The sequence below is a fragment of the Rhinolophus hipposideros genome (genome assembly GCF_964194185.1).
Source record: "Rhinolophus hipposideros genome assembly, chromosome: 15".
In the NCBI taxonomy this organism is placed as follows: domain Eukaryota; kingdom Metazoa; phylum Chordata; class Mammalia; order Chiroptera; family Rhinolophidae; genus Rhinolophus; species Rhinolophus hipposideros.
The window spans coordinates 27000362-27027374 of record NC_138061.1 but is presented as its reverse complement, the minus strand read 5'-3'; the positions used below and the strand labels follow the sequence as shown (position 1 = coordinate 27027374).

The 27013-nt window shown below is 42.2% G+C and overlaps 1 protein-coding gene across 1 annotated transcript in view; it reads right to left on the bottom strand.

Annotated features, from left to right (window-relative positions):
• The window catches only part of TLL2 (tolloid like 2), a gene marked incomplete at its 3' end in the record, with an annotated part of 113939 nt that overhangs the window by 45054 nt on the left and 41872 nt on the right, over nucleotides 1–27013 (bottom strand). Inside the window, exons 3-7 of the mRNA XM_081074744.1 lie at nucleotides 16789–16866; nucleotides 6830–6985; nucleotides 4580–4697; nucleotides 1519–1697; nucleotides 448–553 (exon numbers count right to left, since the gene is read on the bottom strand). Coding sequence (XP_080930870.1) covers nucleotides 448–553; nucleotides 1519–1697; nucleotides 4580–4697; nucleotides 6830–6985; nucleotides 16789–16866 — 637 coding nt within the window. The remainder of the gene's footprint in view (nucleotides 1–447; nucleotides 554–1518; nucleotides 1698–4579; nucleotides 4698–6829; nucleotides 6986–16788; nucleotides 16867–27013) is intronic.

Below are 27013 nucleotides of genomic sequence, written 5' to 3'. Positions count from 1 at the left end.
CACCTCTGAAGTGAATCCATGATTCAGCACCCTCCCAGCTAGGACACAGTCTAGCTTCCAATAAACCAAACCTCTATGTAGAACTGGTAAATGCCATCATGCCTACACCATGCTTTAGAAGATTCCCCTACCCACTGGAAATTTTACACAGAGCCTCTAATTTATCATCCTAGCCAACCTCCCGATAATGTCCCCTTTCCAGTTTGCTGCTTGTAACAACACTAGGGCATGAAGGGACACCAGCTTCACAATGGGATTCAATCTTAGTAGCGGGAACTGATTGGATTATATTTCACTGCAGCCCAGAGGCCACGGTATTTCAAGGACAGACATGCCAACTGTGCTAGCAGCCTGCAGAGTCCCACTCTCTGCAGGCCTCTAGGAACCCAACGCACACGTGCAGCAGGCACAGGAAAACACACACGAGACACGAGCATAGATTCCAACCTTGAGAAGGTGTTCCGGGCGTAGTGCATGATGCTGTCAAAGTCGTAAGTCTCTCCCAGCGAGCTCACTTCCCCCGCTTCCATTTTTAAGAAATTATACTCCTGACCTGTGACACAACACTCTGTTAAGGCCTTTGAAAACCAAGGCAGGCACCTGAAAGGAGGCAGAGGGGGGAGAAGGAGGGCCCATAGCAACCTCCGAGAGCTCTGTTAGCCGGATCAGTCAAATAACTGGGTTGGGGGTGGTTCTCGTGGCTGTTTCTAACAGATTGGACATTGGAAACGTAGAATAAGCCCTATCTATTCTCCCAACCCCACCGCCCAACACCCCTCCCCAAATGTCACTCCAAATTCTTAGACTAAGTTTGCAGTAAGGTTACTTTTCAATCTGATTGGGAAAAAAAAACATCTCTGCTCTTGCTACTGATGGAGCAAAAGAAAACAAGTCAGAGTTAAGTTCAGTCCCACAGAGTTCACAATTCAGACTCCTGAAAGCATTTTTAGAGCATCTGTATTACTCAACCAGCTACTCGCAGGTTCAACATAACTTCTGTATAAAATAATTTAACATGAGAAAGTTTTTTTTTTTAATCTAGACACTTTATGTGCTTTGGGGCAGAATATGTCTAGGCAGAAACACTGCTTTTACATGTACTCCTGTCCTAATTGCATTTCAGTTTCAAAAAAGATGTGTTCCTAAGTTAGCAAAAACGACTCTCATATAAGCACCAAGGGAACTCTTTCTTTGACTTATCAGCCTCGATGCTGCAACAGTGCTCTGGTTGATTCTGTTCCTTTTAGGAAATGGAGTTGGATTTCATCATCATTTACAACATGGAAAGTCATTTTGCTTCTGTTCTAACCCTACACGCTATAAAGATGACCTCTCAGGAAGGGCCACAGATGGATAGTGGCAGTACTGGTGACAAACACTGCACAACAGGGTCACTGCCACCATACTTACAAATAAGCATTGGTCAGTTCCCTGCAACCCCTCTTCTTTACTCCCACCTGACCCCAAGGATACCACCTTCCTGGCCTTTAACTTCCAGACTCCACACAGGCTCCTTACCTGGCTGGATGTTTTCTCTGATGATGGTGACATGCTGGTCTCTGTCTGGCCGGGTGTGTTCATGCCAGAACCCAACCACATGGCCCAGCTCATGAGCCACAATGCCAAACTTGTCACAGTTTTTCCCAATGGATATAGCCTGTGGGCCTCCTCCTCTTCGCCCAACATAGGAACAACAGCTGGACAATTGCAGATATAGCCGGGTCAGGTCAGGTAGTAGCAAGAGTCCAATGTCCCTCCCCCCACCGTGTGTGTGTGTGTGTGTGTGTGTGTGTGTGTGAAATAAACACAATTTTAGAGCTGAAAGTGCTCTGCTTGTCCAACTTTCCTCCCAATATAGAAATAACCTCCAAAAATGATTCTTGACCGTTTTGATGGTCATGGATCCATTTAGAATCCGAAGAGACACATGGCCTCTCTTCCTAAAATAAAGCACATAGCCTCCCCCACTGAGTCTCTGCTGGATCATCACTGATGACAAGGCAAAGAGACCGGGAAGGAGGAAGCTGAGCTTGTGTAAAGCATGAGTCTTGGTACCATTATCAGAGCAGGCTTTGGGATGGCTCTCCTTCTAGGGACAATTATTTTTTCAAATAATATTTATTCATTATTCCTAACATTGAAAGGTATAAAAAAATAAATTAAATGGCCCATAATCCCACCACTCAGATAACCTCTATTAAACATTGATGTACAATATTCTCTCTCTCTCTCTCTGTCTCTCTCTGTCTCTGTCTCTCTCTCTCTCTCTCTCTCTAAGTCAAGGATCTATCTTTCCTATGCTAACTTGGTGACTTTTTTAAAAAACAAAAGAAATGCATGTTAAATTGTGCAGATGCCTTTTTAGCATCTATTGAGATTTGAATATGGCTTCTCTCCCTTGACCTATCAATATGGTGAATCATGGAAATAGATTTCCTAAAGTTGAACTAGTCTTATATTACTTAGATATATTTTCTTGGCAGCCCACTCTTCTATTCGCATACTGCTGTATCCTTTGTGTTGATGTTTTAGTTAGAATTTGCCATTCAGTCAATTATACCTCAATAAAATTTGAAAAATAAAGGTTATAAAACATAAAAAAAAAAAAAAAAAGAATTTGCCATTCATAAGTTAGATGAGTCTATAATTTTCTCTTTTTTGGGTGCCATCCTTGTCATTTTGGGGTAGCATTGCCATGATAGTTCCTCAAAAGTAATTCGGAAAGAAGTGTTCTTCTTTTTCTATGCTCTAAAAACCTTAAATAGTACCAGAATAATCTGTTTCTTAAAGATTTGAAAAAATTCACCTGTGAAATTCTGAGTTGGTGCTTTGGGGGAGAGAGTTTTCCCCTCTATTTTTCAGTTTCTTTCAATGTTACTGATCTGTCCTAGCTCGTTATATTTGTCTTGAAGTCATTCGCATTATCCAAATTTCCACATTTCTTGCCGCAGAGTTTTGTAAAATATTCTTTTATGATTCTACTGCATCTGTGGCTATTTCCCCCTTTTTCATTTCTGATTTTGCGTATTTCTGCACTGTCCCTTTTTTGTCTTGGTTAGACCAACAAGTAGTTTATAGTTTTTTGTTTGTTTGTTTATTCAAGGAATTCACTCTTCAATTTATTAGTCCTATAATGTGTTACCTTGTCTATTTTCTTGTGCTCTCATTTGGTTTATTTTGTTGTGGTGGTGGTTTTTATGTATGTATTTATTTTGCTAACTTCTTTGAATATTTCATTGTCATTCTTAATTAGTGATGTGAATATCTGAAGCTGTGGGTTTTCCTCTGGACATAGCTTCAGCCATATCTCTTTAATTCTGAACTGTAGGGCTTTCATTATCTAGATATCTTATGATTTTAATCCAGATTTCTTTATGATTTATGAGTTGTAAAAAAGGAGAAGCTTTTAACTTACCAGGTTATACAAGGATGTTTATTCTATTTTTTGTTATTATGTCCAATTTCATTGCTTTGTGATCAGAAAATTTTTAATGCTATTTCTGCCTTTCAGAATTCATTGAGGTAGAAAAAGAAGAATTCATTGAGGTATTCTTAATGCTTAATAAATGGACAATGTCTAGAAACGTCCAATAGGCACTTAAAAAGCTGTGTTATCAAGTTATAGAATCTGATAGACCCATCAGGTCCACTCTATTAATTATATTTTCTAATCCTCTACAAATCTCTACTTATTTTTTGGTTAAATTGACAGTGATCTATGTGCATTGACAGAAATCACATAGAGTAACATGTTGCTGGTGTTTCTGTCAATTTCCCCTTGAATTCCCTGCGGCTTGTTTCATGATTCTTCTTAATGCTATGCTATTGATGCATAAAGATTTATGACAGTTACATTCTCACTGTAGCTTGCACCCTTTCTCCTTATGAAGTGTCTCACCTTTTTTTTTAAATACTTTAAAAACAAAACGAAAAAGGCCTTGTCTATGACTAAAATTATGATCCCAGCTTTGTTTTTGTTAGCATTTGCCTATATGCCTTCTTTCCTTTGAAACCTTTGTGGGTCATTTTCTTTAGCATACAGCATGTAGTTGGGTTTAAGTTTTTGAACCAATATAGAAAAATTTTTCTGTCAATAACAGAGTACATCACACTTATATTTTTTGGCCTAACAAGTAAGTTTAGGCATAATCCAGTTATCTGATTATTTATTATATTTTCTTGAAGAAATCTGCAACCCCATAAAATTACATGCAGAATTTTGCATGTATGTACATCCATTATGAAGGAGCCCACCGCGTCATCAGATTCTCAGTGGGGTCACTGATCCAAATTGGTTCACAATCACTTCTCCATATGAAACCCCCCCAATTCCTATAACTGCTCCCATGACAGGAGGTCCAGACCCCTTGTCTTCCTGGAATCTTCCTCTTGACCCACCTACTTTATCTCTGAATTGTGAGTTCACTGAGGGCAAGGGAAGTTTCTAACAAATCCGGGGCTCCTATATATTACAGTTCATTGAAAATACTTGGCTGTATAGAAAAAATTCAAGGCTCATGAGACATCAGCTTTGTCTGTCTCTGATTCTGTTGAGGTGGCCTTGCTTTCACTTACTTACCCACAGGTTCTATAACTGAACACAATAAAGCTTTCTTCATCCGTCCTCTCTATGAAGGTCACACAGGTGTGCTTCTCCCAGTGTCTCATGGCCTGCTTAAAAATGGCCCTCTGGCTTCCTGAAATGACAAGGCAAGTGTTCATTACTTCCTCCATGGGCCCATGCCTTCCTTAGATATTTTAAGGCATCCTAGCTTGAAACAAAGCTTGTTCCAATGATCAAAAAAAAAAAAAGAGAGAGAAAAAAAAAAAAAAGCTTGTTTGGGTGACCCAGAGTAGAAATGCGCTAGGAATAAGAATTTATCTTGCTAAGAATACAATATAACTTTCCTGAATTGCCAAAACTTAGAGAGCAGGAGTTTGTGAATTGAAAGAGAGGGTGAAAATAGATTTTCAAACTATCCCGGGCTTCCCAACTTCTCCTTTGTATTGAAAAAACTTTTCTAAACTTTAAAAAAATCTTACCCAGGTTATTCAATTTGGAAATTTCAGGCTTTTGAAGCACTTCATTCCACACCTTCATTTTATTTTATACCTAGAGGAGGGTGTTCCTATATGCTCTGAGAATTCTTTTTTCATATACATTCATACTACTTTTACATGGGGTTCAGTGTTTTCTGGAGTATCCTTGAGCATGATTCTCTACAAGCCCTTTGAAAACAGGTAAGTTTCATAGTTTCTCTGAACCTGTCTTCATTATTTCCTTGATTAGAAATGTGTTGAGAAAACAATGAGTAAATTATCTGGGAGCAAGAATAAAGTAGTTGTAAACTCCAGGCTGATAGTTATGGATATGCAATAAGTATTCTTTTCAAAATCTATCAATCTGAGAAACAAAAGACTATTTTGATTTTGCTAGAAGCAATGAGAAGACAATAGTTGTTTGGGAAGTACAAAGGACGGTTGGGGCTAGGGTCTGAATTCTAGAGTGACCTTGTTGCAAAAAAACCCAACCAACCAACCGCTGGGGAGACTCCTCTCACAGTCTAGGACATATGGGTGTGGTGTCACATTGTCCCTAAAAACATTCCTATAAAAGAAAGAGTAACTTAGCTGTTCACTTTTTTGACATCTTGGTACTTTTTGTTCAAATTGTTTACAGCTCAATCACTCACCAAAATAGCAATCCTACTAATTATAGAATAACAAAGATCTCTGTGTAAACAAAGTTCTCTCTACAAAATTAGTTCATTGATAAAGGTTATATAAATCTTTGGTCAGAAAAGTACACCAGGTATGAGTGAACGGTAAGGATAAGTGTTATAAAGACTCTAAAGCAAGGTGCTGGGAGAGAGTAGCTGGTTGGGGTACAGGGAGTCAAAGAAGGCCCTTCTGTGGACGTATCATTTGACCTGAGACTCCCATGGTAAGAAGCCAGCCAAGAGAAGATCTGGGGAAAGAACACTCTGGGCAAACAGAGGGACAAGTGCAAGTGTGCTAAGGCAGGAATGAGGTAGGCACATTCCAGAAAAGGAAGATGACTGGTGAGGCTAGCGCCATGGGACTAAGGAGGCGAGAGGAGAGAAGGGTACAACTCTAGGTGGGAGAAGGTAAGGGCTGCCTGGAGGATGGCTCCTGGGTCAGGAGTTGCAGTTCATTAGTGGCAATGGGAAACCACTGAATGACTTACATATTTTAAAGATAATAATACCAATAGCAAATAATTACTAATTACTATGTATGAGGCACCATTCTAAGTGCTTCATCTAAATTACTCCTCTAAATCTCAAAACAACCCTATGGAGTAGAAAATATCCCCATTTACAGAAGAGGGAACTGAGGCACAGAAAGGTTAAGTAACTTGCCCCAGGGCAGACAACTGGTAAGTGCTATAGCCAAGATTAGACCCAGGAGATCTGATGATGTCCATTGGCCCATTCTGGTGGGGGTGGGGGGCAGTCCAGGGTGCTCTTCCAGGCTGAGGACAGATAAGCCTTCTTTCTGCCGGGAGGGCTTTGCTGACATACCCACTGTGCAAACCCTGTCTAGCCTTCAAGACCAGGGTCATATGTCAGTCTCTACATAAAGCCTCCAGGACCAGGTGAGCACTTTTGGGGATGTAGCCCCAGTAGAGACTGCAGGTTCCCCCTTAGTGCACTTCCCCGCATAGGCACGAGAGAACATTAGCAGGTAGGACTGCTGTGACCTCCACATCTGCTCAATCTCACTTTAGTCCTTCCTGGGAGGACTAAGTCAGCCTAGGGAGACAAAGCACCCAGCCCCAAAGCAGGCCTCATCTGAGGCGACTGACCGGTGAAATTCCCTCCAATGACATAGGGGATGACCCCCCCAGGCCATATCCTCTCTGTCCTTGAGGTTGTGGCTCTTCGGACACGGGGAGAGAAGGTCTCCGCTCTGGCCTTCGAGGTCCCAAGGCTCTGTGGAAACATGGCATTCTCCTTGGTATCTGCAAGAGAGTCACACTGTTATTTGCTTTGCTTTTAATTCTCCCTATGGATTATGGTTAAGATTATACTATCGATGAATCCATAAAAGGGAGTGTTAAAAACATGTTCCAAAGGGGGCATGTGGTCTGTTCAGAGTTTTGCACCCGTGGGTGATAGTTTTCCAAACGGGGCAACAGTACGTGTGATAAGTGTACCAGGCCTATGATAGGAGTAGGTCTGGCTTGTTGTGGGCCCAAGGGCAGCCTGTGGGCCACAGAACTAAGTGGGCCCTGACAACTCACAACTCTCTGGGATGGAGCCAAATTAGGGATGTACGCTCTTCTCAGAGCCACAAATATTTGAGGGAATGAACTGAGTGATTTCCCTGCCTTGACCAAATTCCATCAATGTTGCAAATTTTTAAAATAATTTGACCACTTTAGCAAATAAAGTGAACCAGTCGATGATGCTGGGAAAAGAAACTGTAAGATAAAACCCTGGAAAAAGCAGAGGCTCATAAAATCTCCCAGCTCTTCTCAGTCTCTCAGTACATCTGGACCTTTAAGAAAGTAATGTGGGAAAGAAATGGAGGCTCGATGAAAGGCTCTGAGTCAGGTATGACTCCTGGAAATAGCAGAGAGAGACAGGTGGGGGTAGAACTGCTTTAAACCTGCAGCAACCAACTAATTGAATCCCCATTCATTTTATTTGTCATTCAGACAATTGAAGGTTTCCTTTTCAGTCTGCTTCCTTAGAATCTCATCATTTTCAGTTGGAGTATTTTTTCTTTAGTTTTTATACTTTTTCCCCTAAAAATAAGCTTTTGGTTTTCTTGATTCTTTTCATTAATTTTATTTACCTTATTATTTCCTTCTATTTTCGTTTGTTTCCTTTTCAGTTTTTTTTCTCTTTTAAAGAAATTTAGATATAATTCACACACCAAAATGTCACCTTTTTAAAGTGTACAATTTAGTGTTTTTTAGTACATTCACAAAGTTGGGCAACCATCATCCTATAGAATTCCACAACATTTTCATCATACCCAAAAGAAATCTTGTATACATTCATTAGCAGTCACAGCCCATTTCTCCCTCCCCCCGTCCTTGGCAATGAGTTATCTACTTTACATCTTCATGGATTTGCCTATTCTGGACATTTCATATCAACGGAATCATGCAAAATGTGGATTTTTGTGTCTGGCTTCTTTCACTGAACGTGTTTTCAAAGTTCATCCATGCTATAGTGTTAATCAGTACTTCATTATATTTTATGGCTGAATAATATGTCATTGTAGGCATATACCACATTTTGTTTACCCATTCCTCAGCTGATAAACATTTGGGTTGTTTCCACTTTTTTGGCTGTCGTATTTAATGTTATATGCACATTTTTTGGTGACGTGCTTTTTCAGTTCAGTATATGGCAAAAGTAGAATTGTAGAGTCATATGGTAACTCTACTCTGTTCATTGAGCTATGTGTTTATCCCATAATATTGTTTGTTTGCTGTTAAGGCCCCAAATTAGTCACTATTATTGATGATTTGTTTGTTTCTAACACAGATTTTTATCTACCTTCATATTCATCCTTTTCATTGCTCACTGCTACTTCTTGCAAACCTCCCTCCTGGAAATCCATCTTTTATTATTTTTTCATGACGATAACAAACACTTAGCTTACTCACTCTTTATTTTATCTTTGCTCATTTATGTTATCCTCACTCTGGCAACACAGTATAGCTGGGAATGTACAGAATTCTACATTGAATGATATTTTTCCCTCAGCACTTCAAAGACAATATTCCAATGTCCTTTGGTCTTTATTGTTGCCAATGGGAGGTATCCTTTTAGTTTAATGGTAATTCCTTCCCCCATTATCTGTCTTATCTTTAGTTCTATTTTCCTTCTTTTGTTCTTTGTCTTTGGTGTTCCTCAGCATCATTGTAATTATCTAGATGTGGATTTGTTTCAATTCTCTGCAGGAGACTCAGTACAATTTTTGAAATTTCACATCTTCCTTTAATTTTGGAAAACCATCATTCCACAATGACTACTGCCCCCTCTTTCCCAATTCCTCTATAGGTGTTGTCTCATTTTCTAGAATTCCTATTGATTATACATTGAGCAGCTTCATTTTATTCCCCATGTCTCTTTACCTTTTTTTTTGCATTTTCTGTCTTCTCTCTCAGTAGTAAAACTTGTATGATTTTCTCAGATCTATTTTCTACTTCACTAATTCTCTCTTCAATTGTGCTCAATATAATACTTATCCCATTCCAATTTCAATAAATGTAGTTACCATTTCTAGAAGCCCTATTTAGTGGTTTCTAAATTTGCCTCTTCTTTTTATTATTATTATTATTGTTTTGTTTTATTTTTCTCCCACTGTAGTGTCAAATTCTTCCACTGGCTCTTTAGTCATTTTATGTATAATTATTTAATCTCCTTCAGATTTTTCTATTATTTCTACATCTTGGGGTACTAATTCTCCCATTTATTATCTTTGCTAATTCTCCTTCATGGATTAACTTTTTGTGTTTCTAATGTTTTTTATTTAAAGTTCATTGTTAGGGAAGGTTATTGCTTTCTATAGGAGCCCATATAGCCTCAATCATGAGTATGACTCTGTTTTTCATTTTTGGGGTTCTTGGAATTCTATGGCTCATGGATCAATTTTTGTGTTAATTTCTAAGTTTAGGGTTCCCATATATAGGAAATGTGATTTGAGAACTTATACCATTATGAGGAATAGGCCTTGAAATTTGGTTTCTCATAGAAGATATCCCCTCCTATTCCCCACGCCCACTTACAGGCTAGGAAAGATAGCAAGATTTCTTGCTACATCTCTCAACCACTAGGCAGTTTCTCTAGCCTTTTTTTTTTTTTTTTTTTTAATGAATAGGAAACCCTTTGAGGGTGTTCATTTTTATATAAGATCTGTCTCGACTTTCTGCCACACATGGGACCAAGGCCACATCTCCTAGACTTACATAGTTGTTACATGGCTATTAAAACATCAGCTCCCTGTTACCCAAATCCTGGGTCAGTTTCAATGCCCTCTGCACAGTCTTGCCACCATCTAAAGCTTAGTTCTGTGTTTTCATGTTCCCTATTCTTTTCTGATCATGGCAATTTCTGTTTCCTTCCTTTGAGCTTAACTCTGTATTTTTAATTTTGGGTGAAGGGAAGGTTTTATTTGCATATATACAAACATATATATGTAAATATACTATATATTTTAATATAAACATATATGTAAATATATATTATATATACATATATATATATATTTTTTCCCCCCCAGCAGTTCTATGTTTGTATAAGGGGCCCCTACTCATTCAACTGGTCATATTGCCAGAACCAGAAAGTTGGCATGTAATATAGTTTTAAACCTGAAAATAATTGTTTTATTGCTAGAATTTCTAGATCGGAAGTCATACACTTGTAGCTCTTGGGATAATCCCAACCCACAGATGTGTCTTGTTTGGCCTGGACACTTTTGGCCCACATTGTGTTTTTTTTAAAACTCTCACTTGAGAAGCCAACTTTTAAAAATCAAGGGATTTCACATAAGAATCCAGATTTTCTAGTTTTTCTTTAAAAACAGAAAGATCTGCAACAGTGGGGCCACCTCCCGTCATTAACAACCCACTGGAGTGAAGTAGCACCTGCTCCTCATGGTCAGGGCACATGTTTTCCCAGTTGCCAGAATCTCTCTCCCACTTCACATCGTCCCATCCAGCCTGTGTCATCCGTTGACACTCCCTGCTTGGCCTCTACAGATATTCTAATTTGCCATCCCAGCCCTGGACTACAAATTGAGTTGCCCCAATAGACTGGAAGCTCCATGGAGTCAGGAACTGTGGCTGGCTTGTTCACACTCTAGTCACACCTAGCACTTTGCCTGGTTGGTGGTAAGCATTCAGGGCTTTTGTATTTTGAATGAATTAATGAAAGAATGGACGAGTTATTCTAAAAATAAACAGTCCAACAGTCCAAACAATTCTGTGACAAAAACCTCTTCAAAACGTTGGCAGCCCCAACGCCCTTAATGTTTAAACCCTGAGAATCATCACATCTTCAGTCATCACACGCAGCAGTGTAGCAACTGGAAGTTTGTTATTCATTTCCCACATGGTTTTCAACAAGTCTCTTCATTTTCCTCTGCCTCCAACTCTCCTTTGGAGAATGGACCAAAATACTTCTCTCTTCGAGGGACAGACACTAAGACATACCATGTTTCTCAGGCCAGTTGTGTTATATGTACATGTGATCTGGTACTGTTAGGGCTGGTATGCAGCCGAGTCAGCATGGGACAATCTTAAGTGCACCTGGAAAGAGACTGAGGTGTAATTTCCAGAGATGGGTTATTGAATGACAGCTTCCCCATCGGTCCAGTGAGAAATCTAATTTGCCAAGGACTCAACACAGGAAGCATTCGCCGATTAAAAATATGTCTAAACAGATGTTCTGCTTAGCCTGGAAGAAGGATCTTAATGCAACTGTCATTATTGGATTTTCTTGGATTACTACTATCTGGAATCAGAATTCAAATAGAAGGATGTAATTATTTATTATGGCCAAGAGTTCTGCATTTGAAGAGGAGCTCAGGGGCATCTGAAAGGATTTAACACTCTGGGGGCGGGGTCGGCTGGGGGGATAAAGTCCATTTAAATTCCCTGGCTCTGGGAGTGGACCATGTCTTCTCTGAAAAAGCAGAGCGGCCGTAACTATTCAATGTTCCATTTCCAGCTGAAGGCACAGCCGTGTCATAAACAGAACCAGGCCTGACTCAGCCTTCTCAAGCGAGGAACTTTGAATTTTCAATTAGTCAACTGATCACTCCCACACTGGAAGTAAACACCCTGACATCCAACCATCTGCATCACCCTCACCTCGTGGGTGATGGGCAAATTTGCACCTGGCCTGAGCTGCACACTGCGGCAATCCTGAAAGACTAAAGAGCAGCTCCTCATTGAAAGGGGAGATGGTGACTTATTCTGCATAAGTGGCTCCCAAACCTGGCTGCACATTTGAATCAACTGGGGAGCTTTTAAAAAATTCTGTTCTGAAATTGAGACTCAATGGGCCTAGAGTAGAGTCCAGGCATCAGTAGTTTTTAAAGCTCCTTGGGTGATTTGAAAGCACGGATAAGTTTGAGAACCACTGACACAGTGCAAAGGTTAAGAGCAAGCGATTTGGGGTCCAGGGCTTCGGCTAAGGATGAACACTGCCATTTGCTACGTGTGCGGCCTTAGACAGGCCATCCTGTCTTAAGCCTTCCTTCCTGCTGCATGGTGGTGTGGTGTTGTGGGCACTGAACCAGGTATTGAAAGTCAAACGCCCGCCATGGTAAGGGCTCAATGCAAGCTGCAGTAATGACTATCAAGGTCTGCACTTGGGGACAGGCTAGAAAGAATGCCTGAAGTTAGGCTCAGCAGTTATACCCAGACACTCTGACACTCAGGTTTTCAGCACGAAGTTGTGCTTTGCGTCCAAGTTTGTGGGATACCTGTTCTGTGGCGCAACCAGATTCCATTATTATTTGCTTTAGCATAAAGCCTTTAGGGACTGTTACTGAAAGTGAAATGTCCATTCTCTTTTATGAATATGGTTCTGGAAATCAGGCTCTAGCAAAAACAGTCACAGCTTCATTTGTGGAGCAGTTACACACTCCATTTCATTAATCCCATTATCAGCCCTGAAATGCAAGTTGAGCTCCCATCTCCAGGGGAGAGAGTCTCCTCAGACCAAATGGTCTGCAGGAGGATGCTGAGTGAGCAATTCTCTGAGCCCCCCAGCCCTCCCCCAGAGCTGGAAGCACAAATCCCCACCGTCAGGGCTGAGGGGAGCCACATAATGCCAGGAAAGAAACCGGCCGCTGAAGCCCAAGGGCCGGGGGCTTCCCTCAGATCCTTTCTCCTACTTGGGCGGTCTCTTTTTCTGGGGGTGGCAGAAGGGGGGCAGGTTGTGATCAAAGGGGAATCTGAGATTGACACAACTGGTCTTCTCTTTGATTCAAACAAAACAAGAAACACCCAAGTTGGCGCCTACCAGTGTTCTGGAGGGACAAACGGATGGGAAGGCGGGGGGACAGACTAGAGCAGCCTGCCCTCACCTCATCTTTGAGGTCTCCTTCCTCCCTCAGGATGCTCCGGGTGCTTAAAGACGTGCTTGTCTCCTACTGTAAAACAGAGTGGAGGATGGCCTGGCCTTGACATTAGCCTCTTCAAACAAAGCAGGGTCATTTGAGGGGCTGCAGACTATGGATTTAGCTAGCTTTAGGGGTGCGGGACGTGGGTGGGGGGGAGTGCTGTCATTATCCTTCTTAAAAATAACCCAAGAGAGTCTCTTGTTGCAGAGTGGACACCATGCACAACCCCACCAGAGGCAGAATTTCAATGGGCTGCAGAAGGCTTATCCCTTCCCGTCCCCCTTAATTGTGTTCCTGTGCAGCTGTTGAACAGCTGTGGGATCCCATTCCAGAGGTGGATGATGCACTTCCAATACTGGATAATATGATTCTTGGAGGTAGAGGCAGCAAGGAAGAAGTGGAGGAGCTATATTCATGGAGCACCTTTTAAATAACAGACACCTACCTGGCTATGCACTTTGCATAAACATTATTTCTAATTCTCTCCCAACCTCATATGAGGAATAATACAACTGTTGCACAGTCATAGCTATTAAGTCACTGAGCTGGGATGCAATCCCAAGTGTGTCTGACTACCCAAGTTTATTTGGTTGGGTCATTTCTATACCAAAAAACTAGTAAATATTAAAAACTCTGACAATGCCTATTACTGGTGAGCAGGTAAGAGGCAATGAGGGAATGCGGTACCTGGTCTCCAAGTACAGCCACCAGCAAGCCCTCTCATCCCTGTGAGCTCCTGCCACTTCTCACATTAAGGGGTGGAATATATTAGTTTGTCCTCAAACCTGGGCTGGCCCTTGGCTTGTTGTGACTACTAGAATGTGACAGAAGTAAGATTCTCTGAGTTCAGGCCTTAAGCAGACTCATGGCTTCTACTTCCTTCCTCTGGGAAGCCAGCTGCCGTGCTGTAAAATAATCTCAGGTTAGATGACTAAGTGGTGCAAGTTCACGTGGAGAGAGGAGCCACGTAGAGGCACAACTGAAGCACCAGGGCTGTGACTAAAGCTTTTTTGGGCCTCCCAGCCCAGCTCAGCTTCAAGGTAAATGTGAGTCTCAGAGGGATTTCCCATAAGATATTGGTGAGTGAGAAAAACATGAGACGTAAAAAACGTGTATTGAATACAATCTCATTTTTTTTTAAAAGGACAAAGCTTAAATAGCTATATATATGTTTATATGTTTTATATATGTTTATATATGTATATGTGTATGTCTAGGTCCAGTGAGTGACCCCAGGCAACATCAGCTGAAGGACCCCGCCACTGAGCCCAGTCAACCCACAGAATCATGAAAGATAATAAATCTTCACTGTGTGAAGTTACTAAGTTTGGGGTAGTTTTTATGCAAGAATAAATTACTTAAATTGGAAAAGGAAAATTATATCTGGCATCTACCTCACGGCAATGTGATGGTAAGTCCCTCTGGTTTCATTCCCACACACTATTCTCCATTTTTACGAGTAGGTGCTGGTCATCTGTGGCCAAACTGAAGTGCCACTGAGTTTACCAGATGTCTGGGGAGCCTGAAAATGCATAAGTCAAAATATCCTTGAATAAACAAAGCAGATAAACACATATTTTTAAAGGGGGTCTCACACAGGGTCCCAGAAACACACTGTGTGACTGAGAAACAAATGCACATTTGTCCATTAGTGGGAGTGGGGAGTGGGAGCTAAAGAACCTGCGTCTCTCCAAAAGAGGTCAAATTGATAAGAGGGGGATCAGAAACCCAGTGAAAAATGGGGAAAGGATAGGAAGAGGTGAGTCACAGAAGTGCACCCCCAAATCACTGGCAAAGGTAGGAAAAGATGCTCTATGTCACCAGCAGTCAGAGAAATACAAATGAAATCATAATAAGCTACTGTTTACAGTATTAAAAATACTAATAATACCGAGTGTTAGCAAGACTATGGGGAGAGGGTCACACTTGTAAGTTGCTATGGAAACGTGAATAGTTACACCTTTTGAAACTCATTCTAACAACATCTATTAAAAACAGTAAGTGTGTGAGGGTCTATGTTCAGGAATTTTACTGCAGCATTGTTGATGATGGCAAAAACATGAAGTGAATATTAACTGACGAAGGAAGGATTGAATAAACTGTGGTCCATTCATACCAGGAATAATTTGCAACTATTCAAAAGAATAAACTGAAGTTGTAACAAGTTTCTTAGAGGAGTTTCCCATAAGATATTGGTGAGTGAGAAAAGCATGATACGTAAAAAACGTGTATTGAATACAATCCCATTTTTTTAAAAAAAGACAAAGCTTATATAGCTCTCTCTCTCTCTGTATCTCTCTCTCTATATATATATATGTGTTTATATGAGTTTATGTATGTATATATATATATATATATATATATATATATCTACATAAATGTATATGTAAATATATATGCATGGAGAAAAAATATGGAGGAGTGCAAAGTCATTAGCATGTATTACCTGGGAAAGGATAGCAGGGTGATATTTTGAAAAATGAAGTAAAGGAGGTAGCCAATTTAAAGGAAAAAGGAAAAAAAAAAGACAACACTAAAAAAAAGTATGTGATTATACCGTCACACTTATACATTCATGTGAATTATATGTATATATGCATTTGTGTGAAATTTCGTAAATGTATGTATATGTGTAAAATATAAAATAATATTAAAGCAAAACATAAAATAAAGAAACCAATGATTTCTATTTCTTCCCTACATAGGCATACCTAAAACACAGGATTCTGGCATTTAAAAATTATTCCTTTCGCTCTGTGTTCATTTTGTGTAGAAGAAACGCCATTGCCAGCCCGGAGCCCTGATTCGCATAGAATGCAGGCCGGACAGAAGCCCAGGGGCATTCTCTCCTCCAGCACAGCTTCTGAACAGGAAAAGCTTCTCCAAAAGGGAGATGCTTCCAGTGAGACGCCGCCCCATAATCCCCAAGCTAGAATCTCTTAGAACTGGGAGAGCAGGGGCATGTCTGAGTGTTGCTGTGCAGACAGGAGGTGGTGGGGCTTCCAGACAGGTATATGCTGATAGATGGCCTTGCTCACAGACGGCCACAACCTCATTTGCCCACTCCCCCAACAGCCCAAGGCATCTCTAATCTACACCCTCACCCCTGGACTCCAGTACAGCTTTCTTTTCCTTCCTTGCCTACCATGCCCACTTGTTCTGCAAGACCCCTTGTTCCCCAAGCTTCATCAGCCCTCTTCTCAGCCCTCAGGGGCTTCAACTCACAAGCCAAGTGCTAGAGAGAAAGGTCAAGTACAGATTGTAGAGTTTAACTGAAGAGCATACGGTCCCTGAGAGATCAAATGCCACCCTTCCATCCCTTTCTTTGGCAGCCAGCCCACCCCATTCAACAAAAGGGCACACTCCCTCATGCCCACAGACTTCAGTACTTCTCAGTTCACTAAGATAAAAGGTATAATAAGAGGTTCCCAAAGCTAAGGGTTTGGGGGAGGGGGAAATGAGGAGTGACTGCTTAATGGGTATGGGAGATCTCCTTTGGAGGTGATGAAAACGTTCTGGAACTAGATAATGGTGACGGCTACACAACATTGTAAGTGTACGTAACACCACTAAATTGTACACATTACAACGATACATTTTATGGTACGTGAAATTTACCAGTTTTAACAACGACAAAAAAGCACGCAAAGGACTGGTAGGGCCTCACATTACCCTTTCTAGCTTCGTCGCTGCTGGCATTCGTGGCTGTAGCATTCGGCCAACTCTCGAATGACTGCTCTTCAAGCCCACCTGAAGGAAGGAAGAAGAAAAGGAATGTGAAGATGCATCAGTTTTCTTTGTACCAGCATTAGGAGCTAAGGAAGCCAACCTGTCCACCGGGGGGGATGAACAGGATGACCAGTAGATCAGTAAAGATTTGTTCAACAAACGTTTGAACACCTACCCAATGCTGGGCCCTGTTCAAGACACTAGGGCAAAAAAAGAACCTGCTTTTCTAGAACCATGCACATAATCCACAAATTATAAAGTATCACTCTCCTTAGTCAATTCAAAGACACCTGAAGTCAAATATAAAAAGTTAACAGGTAAATCCCAAAGTCAGCTTCATAAGAAAGCTCAACTGCAAAAAGGGCACAGAACCCCACTCCTGTTCTTGCTGTGGAATGAGGGAAGATGTTATCCCCACTGTTACTAAATACGTGATGTGGTCAGTTACTGCTGCCTTGGCTTCAATAGGCATCTGGTTTCCTCTCTGGGGTGAGTCTCCTTTTAGAAATTGTTCTGTTTACTTTGTAAATCAGACTCTGCAGACATTGCCTCATTCAAGGCCAGTGACGCATGTATTCACTTGCTAGTAGCCATGATCTACAAGCCAGCTTCATATCCGGCCCCACCAGGATCATGGTCAGTCACCAACTATTATTAGACCCACTGTGAGCCAAGTACAGTTCCAGCACCGGGGATCCAGCAGCTAACGAGACAGACGAGTGTGTATATTCTAAATGGGTAGCTGGATAAGAAACAGTAGGTAAGAAAATAAAGAAATAAGATCATTTCAAGTTCAGCAAAGGCTCTGAAGATCAAATTCAGTATATGGTAGTGTGTGATTGGAGCAACTGCTTAGAAGGTGGTCGGAGAAGGCCCTTTCCAAGGAAGTGACATTCAGGTTGAAAGTTGAAAGACCCTAAGGAGTCAGCCACATGGAGATCTGAGCCAGTGCATCCCCAACAGAAGGCAGGATGGGAAAAGAACCTGGATTGGGAATGGGCTTGCCCTGTGGAGGGGCCGACCATAATGGCCAAGGGACACGAGGCCTGCGCGGAAGGCCAGATCCACAGAGTTTAAAGCAGGAGAGGGAGAGAAGGATGTGTTTTTATTCGTTTTACCAAGATCCCTCTGGCAGGCAAAACAGAAAGCCTCGTGATGGTCCAGAGAAGAGACAGCAGTGGGGTGGGCTGGACAGTGCAATGGAGACGTTGGGGACCTGTCAAATTAGGGCTATAGTTGGAGGCAGAGCAACAAAAAAGGCTTATGGATAAGATGGGAGAAACTGAGGGGCCGCCAATGACTCCTACATTTGAGGTTTGAACAACTGGGTGGGTAGTGACACCAAAAAGCAGATTTGAAGATAAAGCCTATGTCCATGAGAGACCAATATACATATGGATCCAAATCAAAGCAATTATAGGACAATCTATTTACCAATGCAAAATTATTTCTTGTCTTTGTTTAAAAATTTGCAGCTTACAAGCTATTTCCCCGTATCCTCTTGGACCCTGGTTTAGAACACTCTGTGGTAGATGGAGTGTCACCCCATTGTACAGAGGAGAAAACTGATTAGCCCAGGGTTACCCAGCCCATAAGGGAAGCTGAGGGTACAGGACAGTCTCCTGGTCAGAGCCTGAGGATCTTTCCTATGCTCCACAGCTAGGAAGGGTCCCAGACATGGAACCAAATGACCTGGCCCCAGATCACCACTGCCGTCCTGCATCCCAAATCCTGACATGCAGACTACCTCTTTGCCTCTCGTGACTCTGACATTGGTGGTGGCCTGACGCACGCTGACATTTTTGCATGCCTTCATTCTGCTCGTTCCGATGCCTTTCTGGCCAACTCAGAATCCACTCACACACTCCCTGCAGCTGCCGGGGCCTTCGCTGCCAGCTCCCAGCCCTCTGGGTATTCTTCCAGTTGAGATATCATTTCCTCTTGGGCTAAAGGTCCGGGGAAATCCTGATGGTATGAAAATCGCTGGCCAGCAGAGGAATGTGCCATGTGTGGAGCAAAGCAGAGCCCGAGGCTGAGGCGCTAAAACTAGCGTAGTCTTTTCTCTGCTGTGTAACTGTGGATAAGACCTCGGGCGTTAGAATATTTCATCTGTCAAATGGGCTGTTGTGAGGACCAAATGAGATCATGGGTTTGTTTAGGAACTTGCTCATTCAACAAATATTTATCCAGCACCTGCTACATGCCAGATGCTGTTTCTGCTGCTCGGGATATGACACTGAACAAACTCTACCCTGACCTCATGGAAATTTTATTCTGATGAAGGGTAGGGGAGAAAACAATAAACAAATAGGCAACTAAATATCTGAGTTGGTTGCTAATAAGCACTATGAAGAAAATAAATGAGGGTGAGGGGAACAGTGAATGCCAGGCATGAGGGCTTGCGGTTTCATATGAGGTAGAAAAACCGAAGCCTGAAGGAAGTTAGGGAGAGAGTCTGCAGCTATCTGGGGAAGAGCATTCCAAACTGAGGGAATAGCAGGTGCAAAGGCCCTGGGGTGGGAATGTGCTTGGCAGGAGGGAGGCGAGTATGACTGGAACGGAATGGCAAGGGAAAGAGTAGGAGGCGATGAGGTCAGCGGGCAGTGGAGGGTCAGCTCAGGTGGGGCCTTGCAGGCCATTTTCAGGATTTGGGCTTTTATTCTCAGAGATGTAGATGGGAGCCAGAGGACATAAAAGAGCTTTTTAACTGCACCAGCTTTGAATACGATCGGTGTTATCAGTAGGGGATAGGAGACGGACACAGGAGCTGGGATTTGAAAGGAGATTCCATACAGCACTCCCAGCATGGAGGGTTGGTAAGTTTAGACCTGCTTGGCTCCTGCACAAGGGTTGGGAGAGCAAAAGAAACAGACCTGTAAGGATATCTGGGCGCAGACTGGTTCAAGGTTAGCTGGAGGCTGTGATTGAGGAGCAAAGCCCCAGGAGATTTGTATTCAGCTCTGAAGCAGGCAAAGGAGAAAATGGGTTGAGGACTTCTGATTCCCTTTGCCTCCTGGTGTTTGGGGTTATAATAGGAGCAATGCTCTGGAGCTGGGGAGAAACCAGGTGTCCCTAGGTAAAAGGAGCGGGGAAAGAATCAGTGTTCACTAAGTGCCAATTATGGTGCTGACCATGCCTTAAAAACAATGCTAAATGCTTTCCTGGCCCCAAGGTTTGTAATTCTAGCCTCATAAAGACTCCAGGACAAAAGGGCCATAAACACCTCCATTTTATAGAGGAAGAAAGAAGGCTCCAAGAGGTGAAGTGCCTTGCCTGTCTTGAGAGTACAAAGATGGTTAGTAGTGGTGACAACTGGAGGTGGGTCCCCTTTGACCCCCCAAACCTGTGCTCTTTCCCCTTAGACCCAGAAAGAACAAGGAGTACCAGTGGGGTGCCCGGGAGAGGCTGGTTATCCACAAGGGACAGAGGGCATTTTCCAGGGAGGACATCCAAAGTCTGTGATGAGGTTGGGCCATGGATAGTGAATAACACTGATCCCTCCACTGTCATCCTTATGCAAGAGACTGAAGGCTCTCTTTCTTCTCAGGAGGACTTTCTCAGAAGCTCCGATCTCATACTTCCAGTACAGCTCAGCCTGGGATCTACCTGGAGTTAATGTGGTTTGGCTACTGCCCACTGCCCTTGGGATGTTCCAACTCCTATCCTAACATGATTGATGAGGCCCCTGTGATATGGCCCTGCCAGCCTCCTCCATCTGGCGCCTCGGGGCTTCCTGTTACTTCCCCCACACTCACTCTGTGCTCAGCCACCCTAAGCTACTTACAGCACCTGGGATTTCCACTTGTCTCTTACTGACGCACCTGCCTCAGCCTCACACAACTCTTCACCTGGCCAAATCCTACTGGTCCTTCAAATCTCAACTTGGATACCACTTCTTCTAGGAAGCTGCCCCATGGCTCCTCTCAGGTTAGAAACCCCCTCCTCCTCTGTGCTCCCACAGCCCCCTGGACTTAGTCACATTCCTCATCACAAGGTATTGTGATTTCCTGTTTACTTAGCTGATCCTTTCAGGCTGGTTTCTAGTTTTTAGCATTTTGAAGAAAGCAATGTTGTCTTATCCAAAAATGAACAGTGTGCCTGGCACAGAGCAATCATTCAATAAAATGTGTGATGTGTGAACGGATGGATGGATGGATGGATGGATGGATGGATGGATGGATGGATGGACAGATTAGATGAGTTAAGGAGACAGTGCTTGAAAAGAGAACTCAATCATTTCTAACTCAGCCTAAGTGAGGAAAAAATCATCAGCTTTCACGGAGGGAGGAAAGCAGAGATTCTTGGAACAATGGTTCTCCATTTTGGCTACACTTTGGGATCACCTGGAAGTTTTTAAGAAAAATACTGAAGCCTGGGTCCCACCCCTAGTGGTTCTTGTTTAATTGGTCTCGGGTGTGGCCTGTGCTATGAGATATTTTTTTTAAAGCTCCCCAGGTGATTCTAAAATGCAGCCAGGATTGAGATCCTGTATTCAAAGAACCCTGTAAGAGGAAGCCCCAGCGCAGGGGGTTTTCTGACAACCAAACTCTCTCCTCCCAAGCTCTCCAGGAATGGGAGATGTGGAGCTGGAGACAGACATCAAACACTAAGAGAAGTCATTTTTCATGTCTAAATTGATGGAAAGTGTTGCTCTGTTTCAGTAAAAAGCTAGCAAATAAGCAAGACAGGTGTGACAGTGGCTAGAACTGCAGTAATAGGCGCTGCACAGAACAAGGGAGAAATACAGCCTGATGCAGACAGATTAGGGGCAGTGGGGCGTGGGGGTGGGGATATATTTTTCCGTGGGTGTGATTTCAAGGCAACAATATTTGAAAAAATATACACATAGATACTTATATTTGATCTTTGGTTAATTACCTCTTCAGTGAGAGGATATGCAAAGAGCTCATAGATTTCATTAGTCACAGGGGTGTATTCAAACGTCTCCTTTGCATAAGAAACCCAAGCTTACAGCTGGTCTCTGGGAAAGAATGCCCTCCAGGCCTTGAAAAGAGAGCTCCAGGCCTGTTCAGGCTCTCACTGAAACACAGCAGAGGTCAGCGGCCCGTGATGCATGAGGCCAGGCTGAAATGTGTCTATCCAGCATTTGCAATTCAATCCCACAGTTTCCTTTATGGGACAATTCACTAAATTCAGAGTTGTTCTTTTTTCTAATTCACCATATAATTCACCTCCCAAATTCAATTAAGAAGCAATCTGTTAGCAACTTTGGGAGCAAGCTGCTTTTCTTTGGGAAAGCCCAATTTTCTTCCGCTCCCAACAACAAAGAAGTGGCTTAATTATATGCATCAGATGAGATACTGATGTACACACAACGCCCTCCACCATAATTACTGAAATATTAACTATACATCCAAAGACATCTAGGCAGTAAGGGATGGGCTTTGCCAGAGCCCAACAGGGCAGAGCCTTGTTCCATAGAATAACGTTGCTCCATTGAACAGGAGTCACTATGAATGCATATTCGTTCATTTGGTCATTAATACACAAAACTTTGTATTAATTATTCCTTCTGTCCCTTATTCTCAGAGACTAACATTACTTAGTTTTTAGTTTTTTTTAAACCAAATAACTGCCATTTTAAGTGTTGATTATTTGCAGGTCCTACACATGTGTTATCTATTTAATCCTCAAGCCACCCCTCTGAGGTGAATACACTCCCATTTTACACGCAGGGTCACTGAGGCTTAGAGCAGTTCAGATATCACTGGGGACACACAGCTACTGGATTCAGAGGTTGAGATTCTCTCTAGATCAGTCTGGTATCAAAGCTTTTATTGTCCATCGCATGCTATCGTTACCCTGCCAGGACAACCTTTGCTCTCACGTTCACTGATGTGCAAGATGACATGAGTGGAGCCACATTAAAATGGAGCTGGAGTAGCCCTTTCAGAGGGGCTGCCTTGCCGTCTTGTTTTTCCTTATCTTCCGAACTGGACCAAACCGACAATATCCCAAGAAGTCAGTAAGAAAGAGTCCTGTTTGTAAGGACTGACGAAACCGGACTTTGCCGATGACCAAATCGAACCAATCAATGAGGTACAAAGCTAGCGTTTCGCCTGATGACTGAATCTCAGGCCAGGCCATGAAGTGATGCCGTGCTAAGGTCCGGCTGCGTACCACTTGCTAAAGTTAATTATCAAGAGACGAAGATGGTGGAAAGAAAACCAGGTTTACTCAGAACACCGGCTTTCTGGGAGGATGGAGGACACCTGTCCAAGGCCACCGCCCCTCCGGACTGGTCAGAAGGTTGTATAGGTACACAAGAAGAACAAAGGAAAAGGGAGAGTCGGTCAGGCAGGTCCCAGGGCTGACAGCCTTCCTGGGGTCTGGTTTGTTTTAAGATAATGTTATCTCTGGACTCTGGACTTGGACTGGACCACAGAGGCCTGGGGCTTTATGTGTATTCCGGTGTCTGGGCGCCTGAGGATTAAGAAATTGCTCTTTTCAGGTTAGGATTTTGTTAATTAAATGGATTAACGAGGTATGTGTAGCCTTGAGAAAGGGAATCAAACAGAGTTCTTCAGTTAATCAGTGAGGGGAGAAACAAAGAGGAAATAGCTGAATATCAGGGCAGATCTAACTGCAAACTAGCTAGGTTTAATTACAGGTAGCTAGCTAGCTAGCTATACGGTGAGTCAAACTGCAAACTGGCTAAGTCTAATTACGTCATTGATTCCCGAATTTCTCCCTTACAGGAGTACAAATCTTACCTCACCTCATCCAGCACCAGTGAACTCTTCTTTAATACAATTTACCTGGTCTTCCTTCCTTTTTCTCATAGAAACCCTGAGCCTCTCTTCTGCATTGGGAGAATACTATTTGGGTTTCTGCCTGCATCTGTCCATGCCCAATTGTAATTCTTTGATCTCAAACAAACATTCTGACTTTTTATTTTTAGGTTTACACTGACTTTTTCATACATGTATTGACAGCCCTGACCCCTCAGAGGTAAATCTAACATGAAACTGCTTTGTTTTACTTTACAAAAAAAAAATAATAATAATAATAATTTCCAGCATAAGATCCTAAAACTCACTTTATTACTAGTCCATTCATTCAGCAAATATTGGTTGAGTGCCTGCTTTGGGCAGCATTGAGCTGGGTTCCTGAAGGCAGACAGGCAGGGGTACCTGCATGGTGCTAGTGAATGGGATGAAAATCAACAATAAGATCATTCCATGATGGATGAAGTACTTTGGAGAAATTAAAACAGGCTTTTGAAAGAGCAATGGTGGATGCGAGCCCAGGAAAGGTCTCTCTGAGTAGATGACATTTGAGCTCAGACCTAAATGATGAAAGGGGGAACACATCTACCTGGGAAGAGTATTCTAGCAAAAAGAGAGGCCAACAAGTTAAAAAACGTCCTGGAGAAGGAAAATAAGAGTGTGATGTGGCTGGAGCTAGGGCAGAGTTAGCCTCTTGTGCTCTGAGTCTTCTCTTCACAACCATGTCTTAGCAGATTTAATTTGCATGCCCTGGCCGTATGTAAATGCACAGCAATCCAGTGAATACATGTAAGTAATACTATTCCTCTTTTACAGAAGAGAAAACTGAGTCTCATGAATATGTTGTCTAAGGTCATCCAGCTGGTAAGTGATTGAATTTGCATTCCATGGTGGGCACTTCTGCTCATAACCTCTGCCCCTTTACCCCACACCTGTGCAGGTGTGGTCTGAGCCAGCACCCCTGGCAAGGCCAGTGGATGAAACACCTGCACACCTCTGTCAGCAAACTACATGCAAGACACACTGGTTCAGACGAGTGAGGTTTTAATTATTCATTAGGGGAAAAAAATGACAAATCCTCTTTAACAGATTGATTCAGGAATGAGCTAGGCAACTACGATAGTAATCAATGCGTAATCCTAAGTAGTTCAGTGCCAAGTAATTTTTATATCTATGCCAAATTTCAAATGCTGCAGAAGGGAAAGGAAAATGAGTTAAAGGATTATTACCAGTTTTTGTTAATGAAAATGAATTGTTTTTGTTAGTGAAAAGTGTAAGGATTATTACCAGTTTTTGTTAATGAATTGGCGAGTGTAAAAACAGAAAGGGAATTCTTATACACTGCTGGTGGAGGAACAATATAAATGGATAGCGTTTTAATGAGGTAATTTAGCAAGAGGTATCAAAGTCTTTTAAAATAGGCAATAACATGACTTTGATCTAATAAGATGACTTCTGGATTTTGGTCCTAAGAATTGACTGGCAGTGAAGTCAATGGATGTTCATCTGAACAGTTTTCATAATAAAGACTGTAATGACCACACCCAGCAGGGGAATGGTAAGATGAATTATGATATAATGAAACACTGTGTAACCTTTTCAAGTGTTGTAGAAGAAAGTTGGCTAAATGGAAAAAATGTTCATAGTACAAGTCAAAAAACAGGTTAGGAAATAGTACCCAGTATGATTCCAATAAAATCGAGTATGGTTCCATCTTTTTTGTTTGTTTGTTTTTAAGCATATACAAAAAAGAAAGAAAAAGGAAAAAGACTGGCTGGATAAGCCTATAGTGTCCATTGTGATTACCTCTGGTTGGTGATTTTTGAATGAATTTTATTTTCTTATACACTTTTTGTACTTTACCAATTTTGTTCAATATTTTTTAAAATCAGGAAATAAAAAGGATTTTCAAAAAGAAGAACTAAATTACACTATACACTTTGCCTAAAAACGTGTGCTCTGTACTATGTAGTGTGTATGCACACACACACGTACACACGTGTACACATGCATACACACGTACACACATGTACATGTGTGTACACACGTGCACACACACAGATGGTTGCCGGGGAAACCTTTCTTTCCAATGGGAAGAAAACATAGCTGTGTTTATGCAGATGGAAAGTTGTGGTCCAGTCTTTTTTTCAGATTATCTACACTAACCAATAAAAGCAAAAAAATAATAAGCCCACAACTTGGCAAGATGGAACTCAAGAGTTTCTATCAGAACCTTCTCTCAGACAGGGTTGGGTGAGCTCTTCCGAGATCCAGCTCTCCCTTTCCCAGTCAGTTTAACTGGCTCCCACCTGTGTCCCTCACTGGCCGAAGAAACCTCAGAATTTGCTCCCGCCCCAGGCAGAAGCTCATGGGAAGCATCTTAATCATGCAAATTTGAGCTCTCTCTAAGAAAAACTCATAGACACAGACAATAATTTAGTGGTTACCAGAGGGTAAGGGGGTGGGGGGTGGGTGATGAGGGTAAGGGGGATCAAATATATGGTGATGGAAGGAGAATTGACTCTGGGTGGTGAACACACAATGGGATTTATAGATGATGTAATACAGAATTGTACACCTGAAATCTATGTAAATTTACTAACAATTGTCACCTCAATAAATTTAATTTAAAAAATTATGAAAAATATTATCAACAAAACACAGAAAGAAAAAAAAAATTTGAGCTCTCTCTTCCCAGAGCCTCCAGTCAGGTATCCATTTTGCTTGGTGTTGGGGCCTCTGAGGAAGAAGAGGAAAGCGCAGGTGATGACTGGGAACCTGAACCCCCAAGGGAAGCTGCCCTAGCAAACCACTGTCCACCTTCCCTACCAGGAGACTTCCCTAGACATGCACTGACAGAGCTCCCAGCCGCTAACCCAGGGATTAGACCAGATGTCCTTGAAGACTGAGCAGGCTCTTCCTTAGGAATAGAAAATGGTTCCCTCCAGGCAAAAAGGAGCCCCTTCACTTCCAGCTGAGCTCAGAACCACCACAATCCCTCAGAGCCACCTAAGATACCCATTTTGGGCCACGACTCAACACTTGCTTTGAATCAAGTCAGTTCCACAATGTACTATGCCATGTGGGAGATGTAGTTGGAAACCCAATACTACCCCACCCATAGAAGCCATAAAACACAAAGAACCGTGAGAGCAATCAGGTGATGGAAATCCCACTCCTAACATGGAAGTCCAGGAGGGCTTTCTGGAGGTGGCCATTTACGGACAATAAGGGTTTCAATAAGTAGAGATGGAAGGGAGTCTTGCAGGATAGAACATAGAAGGGAAACAACATGCTCAGCTTGGTAGCACAGCTTTGTTGACCAAAGTGATCTTTGGCAAGATATTTAATTTCTCTGAGCCTCAGTTTCCTCATCCATAAAAATGGACAAAATAGAAGCTAACTTGTCAGGTTGTGAG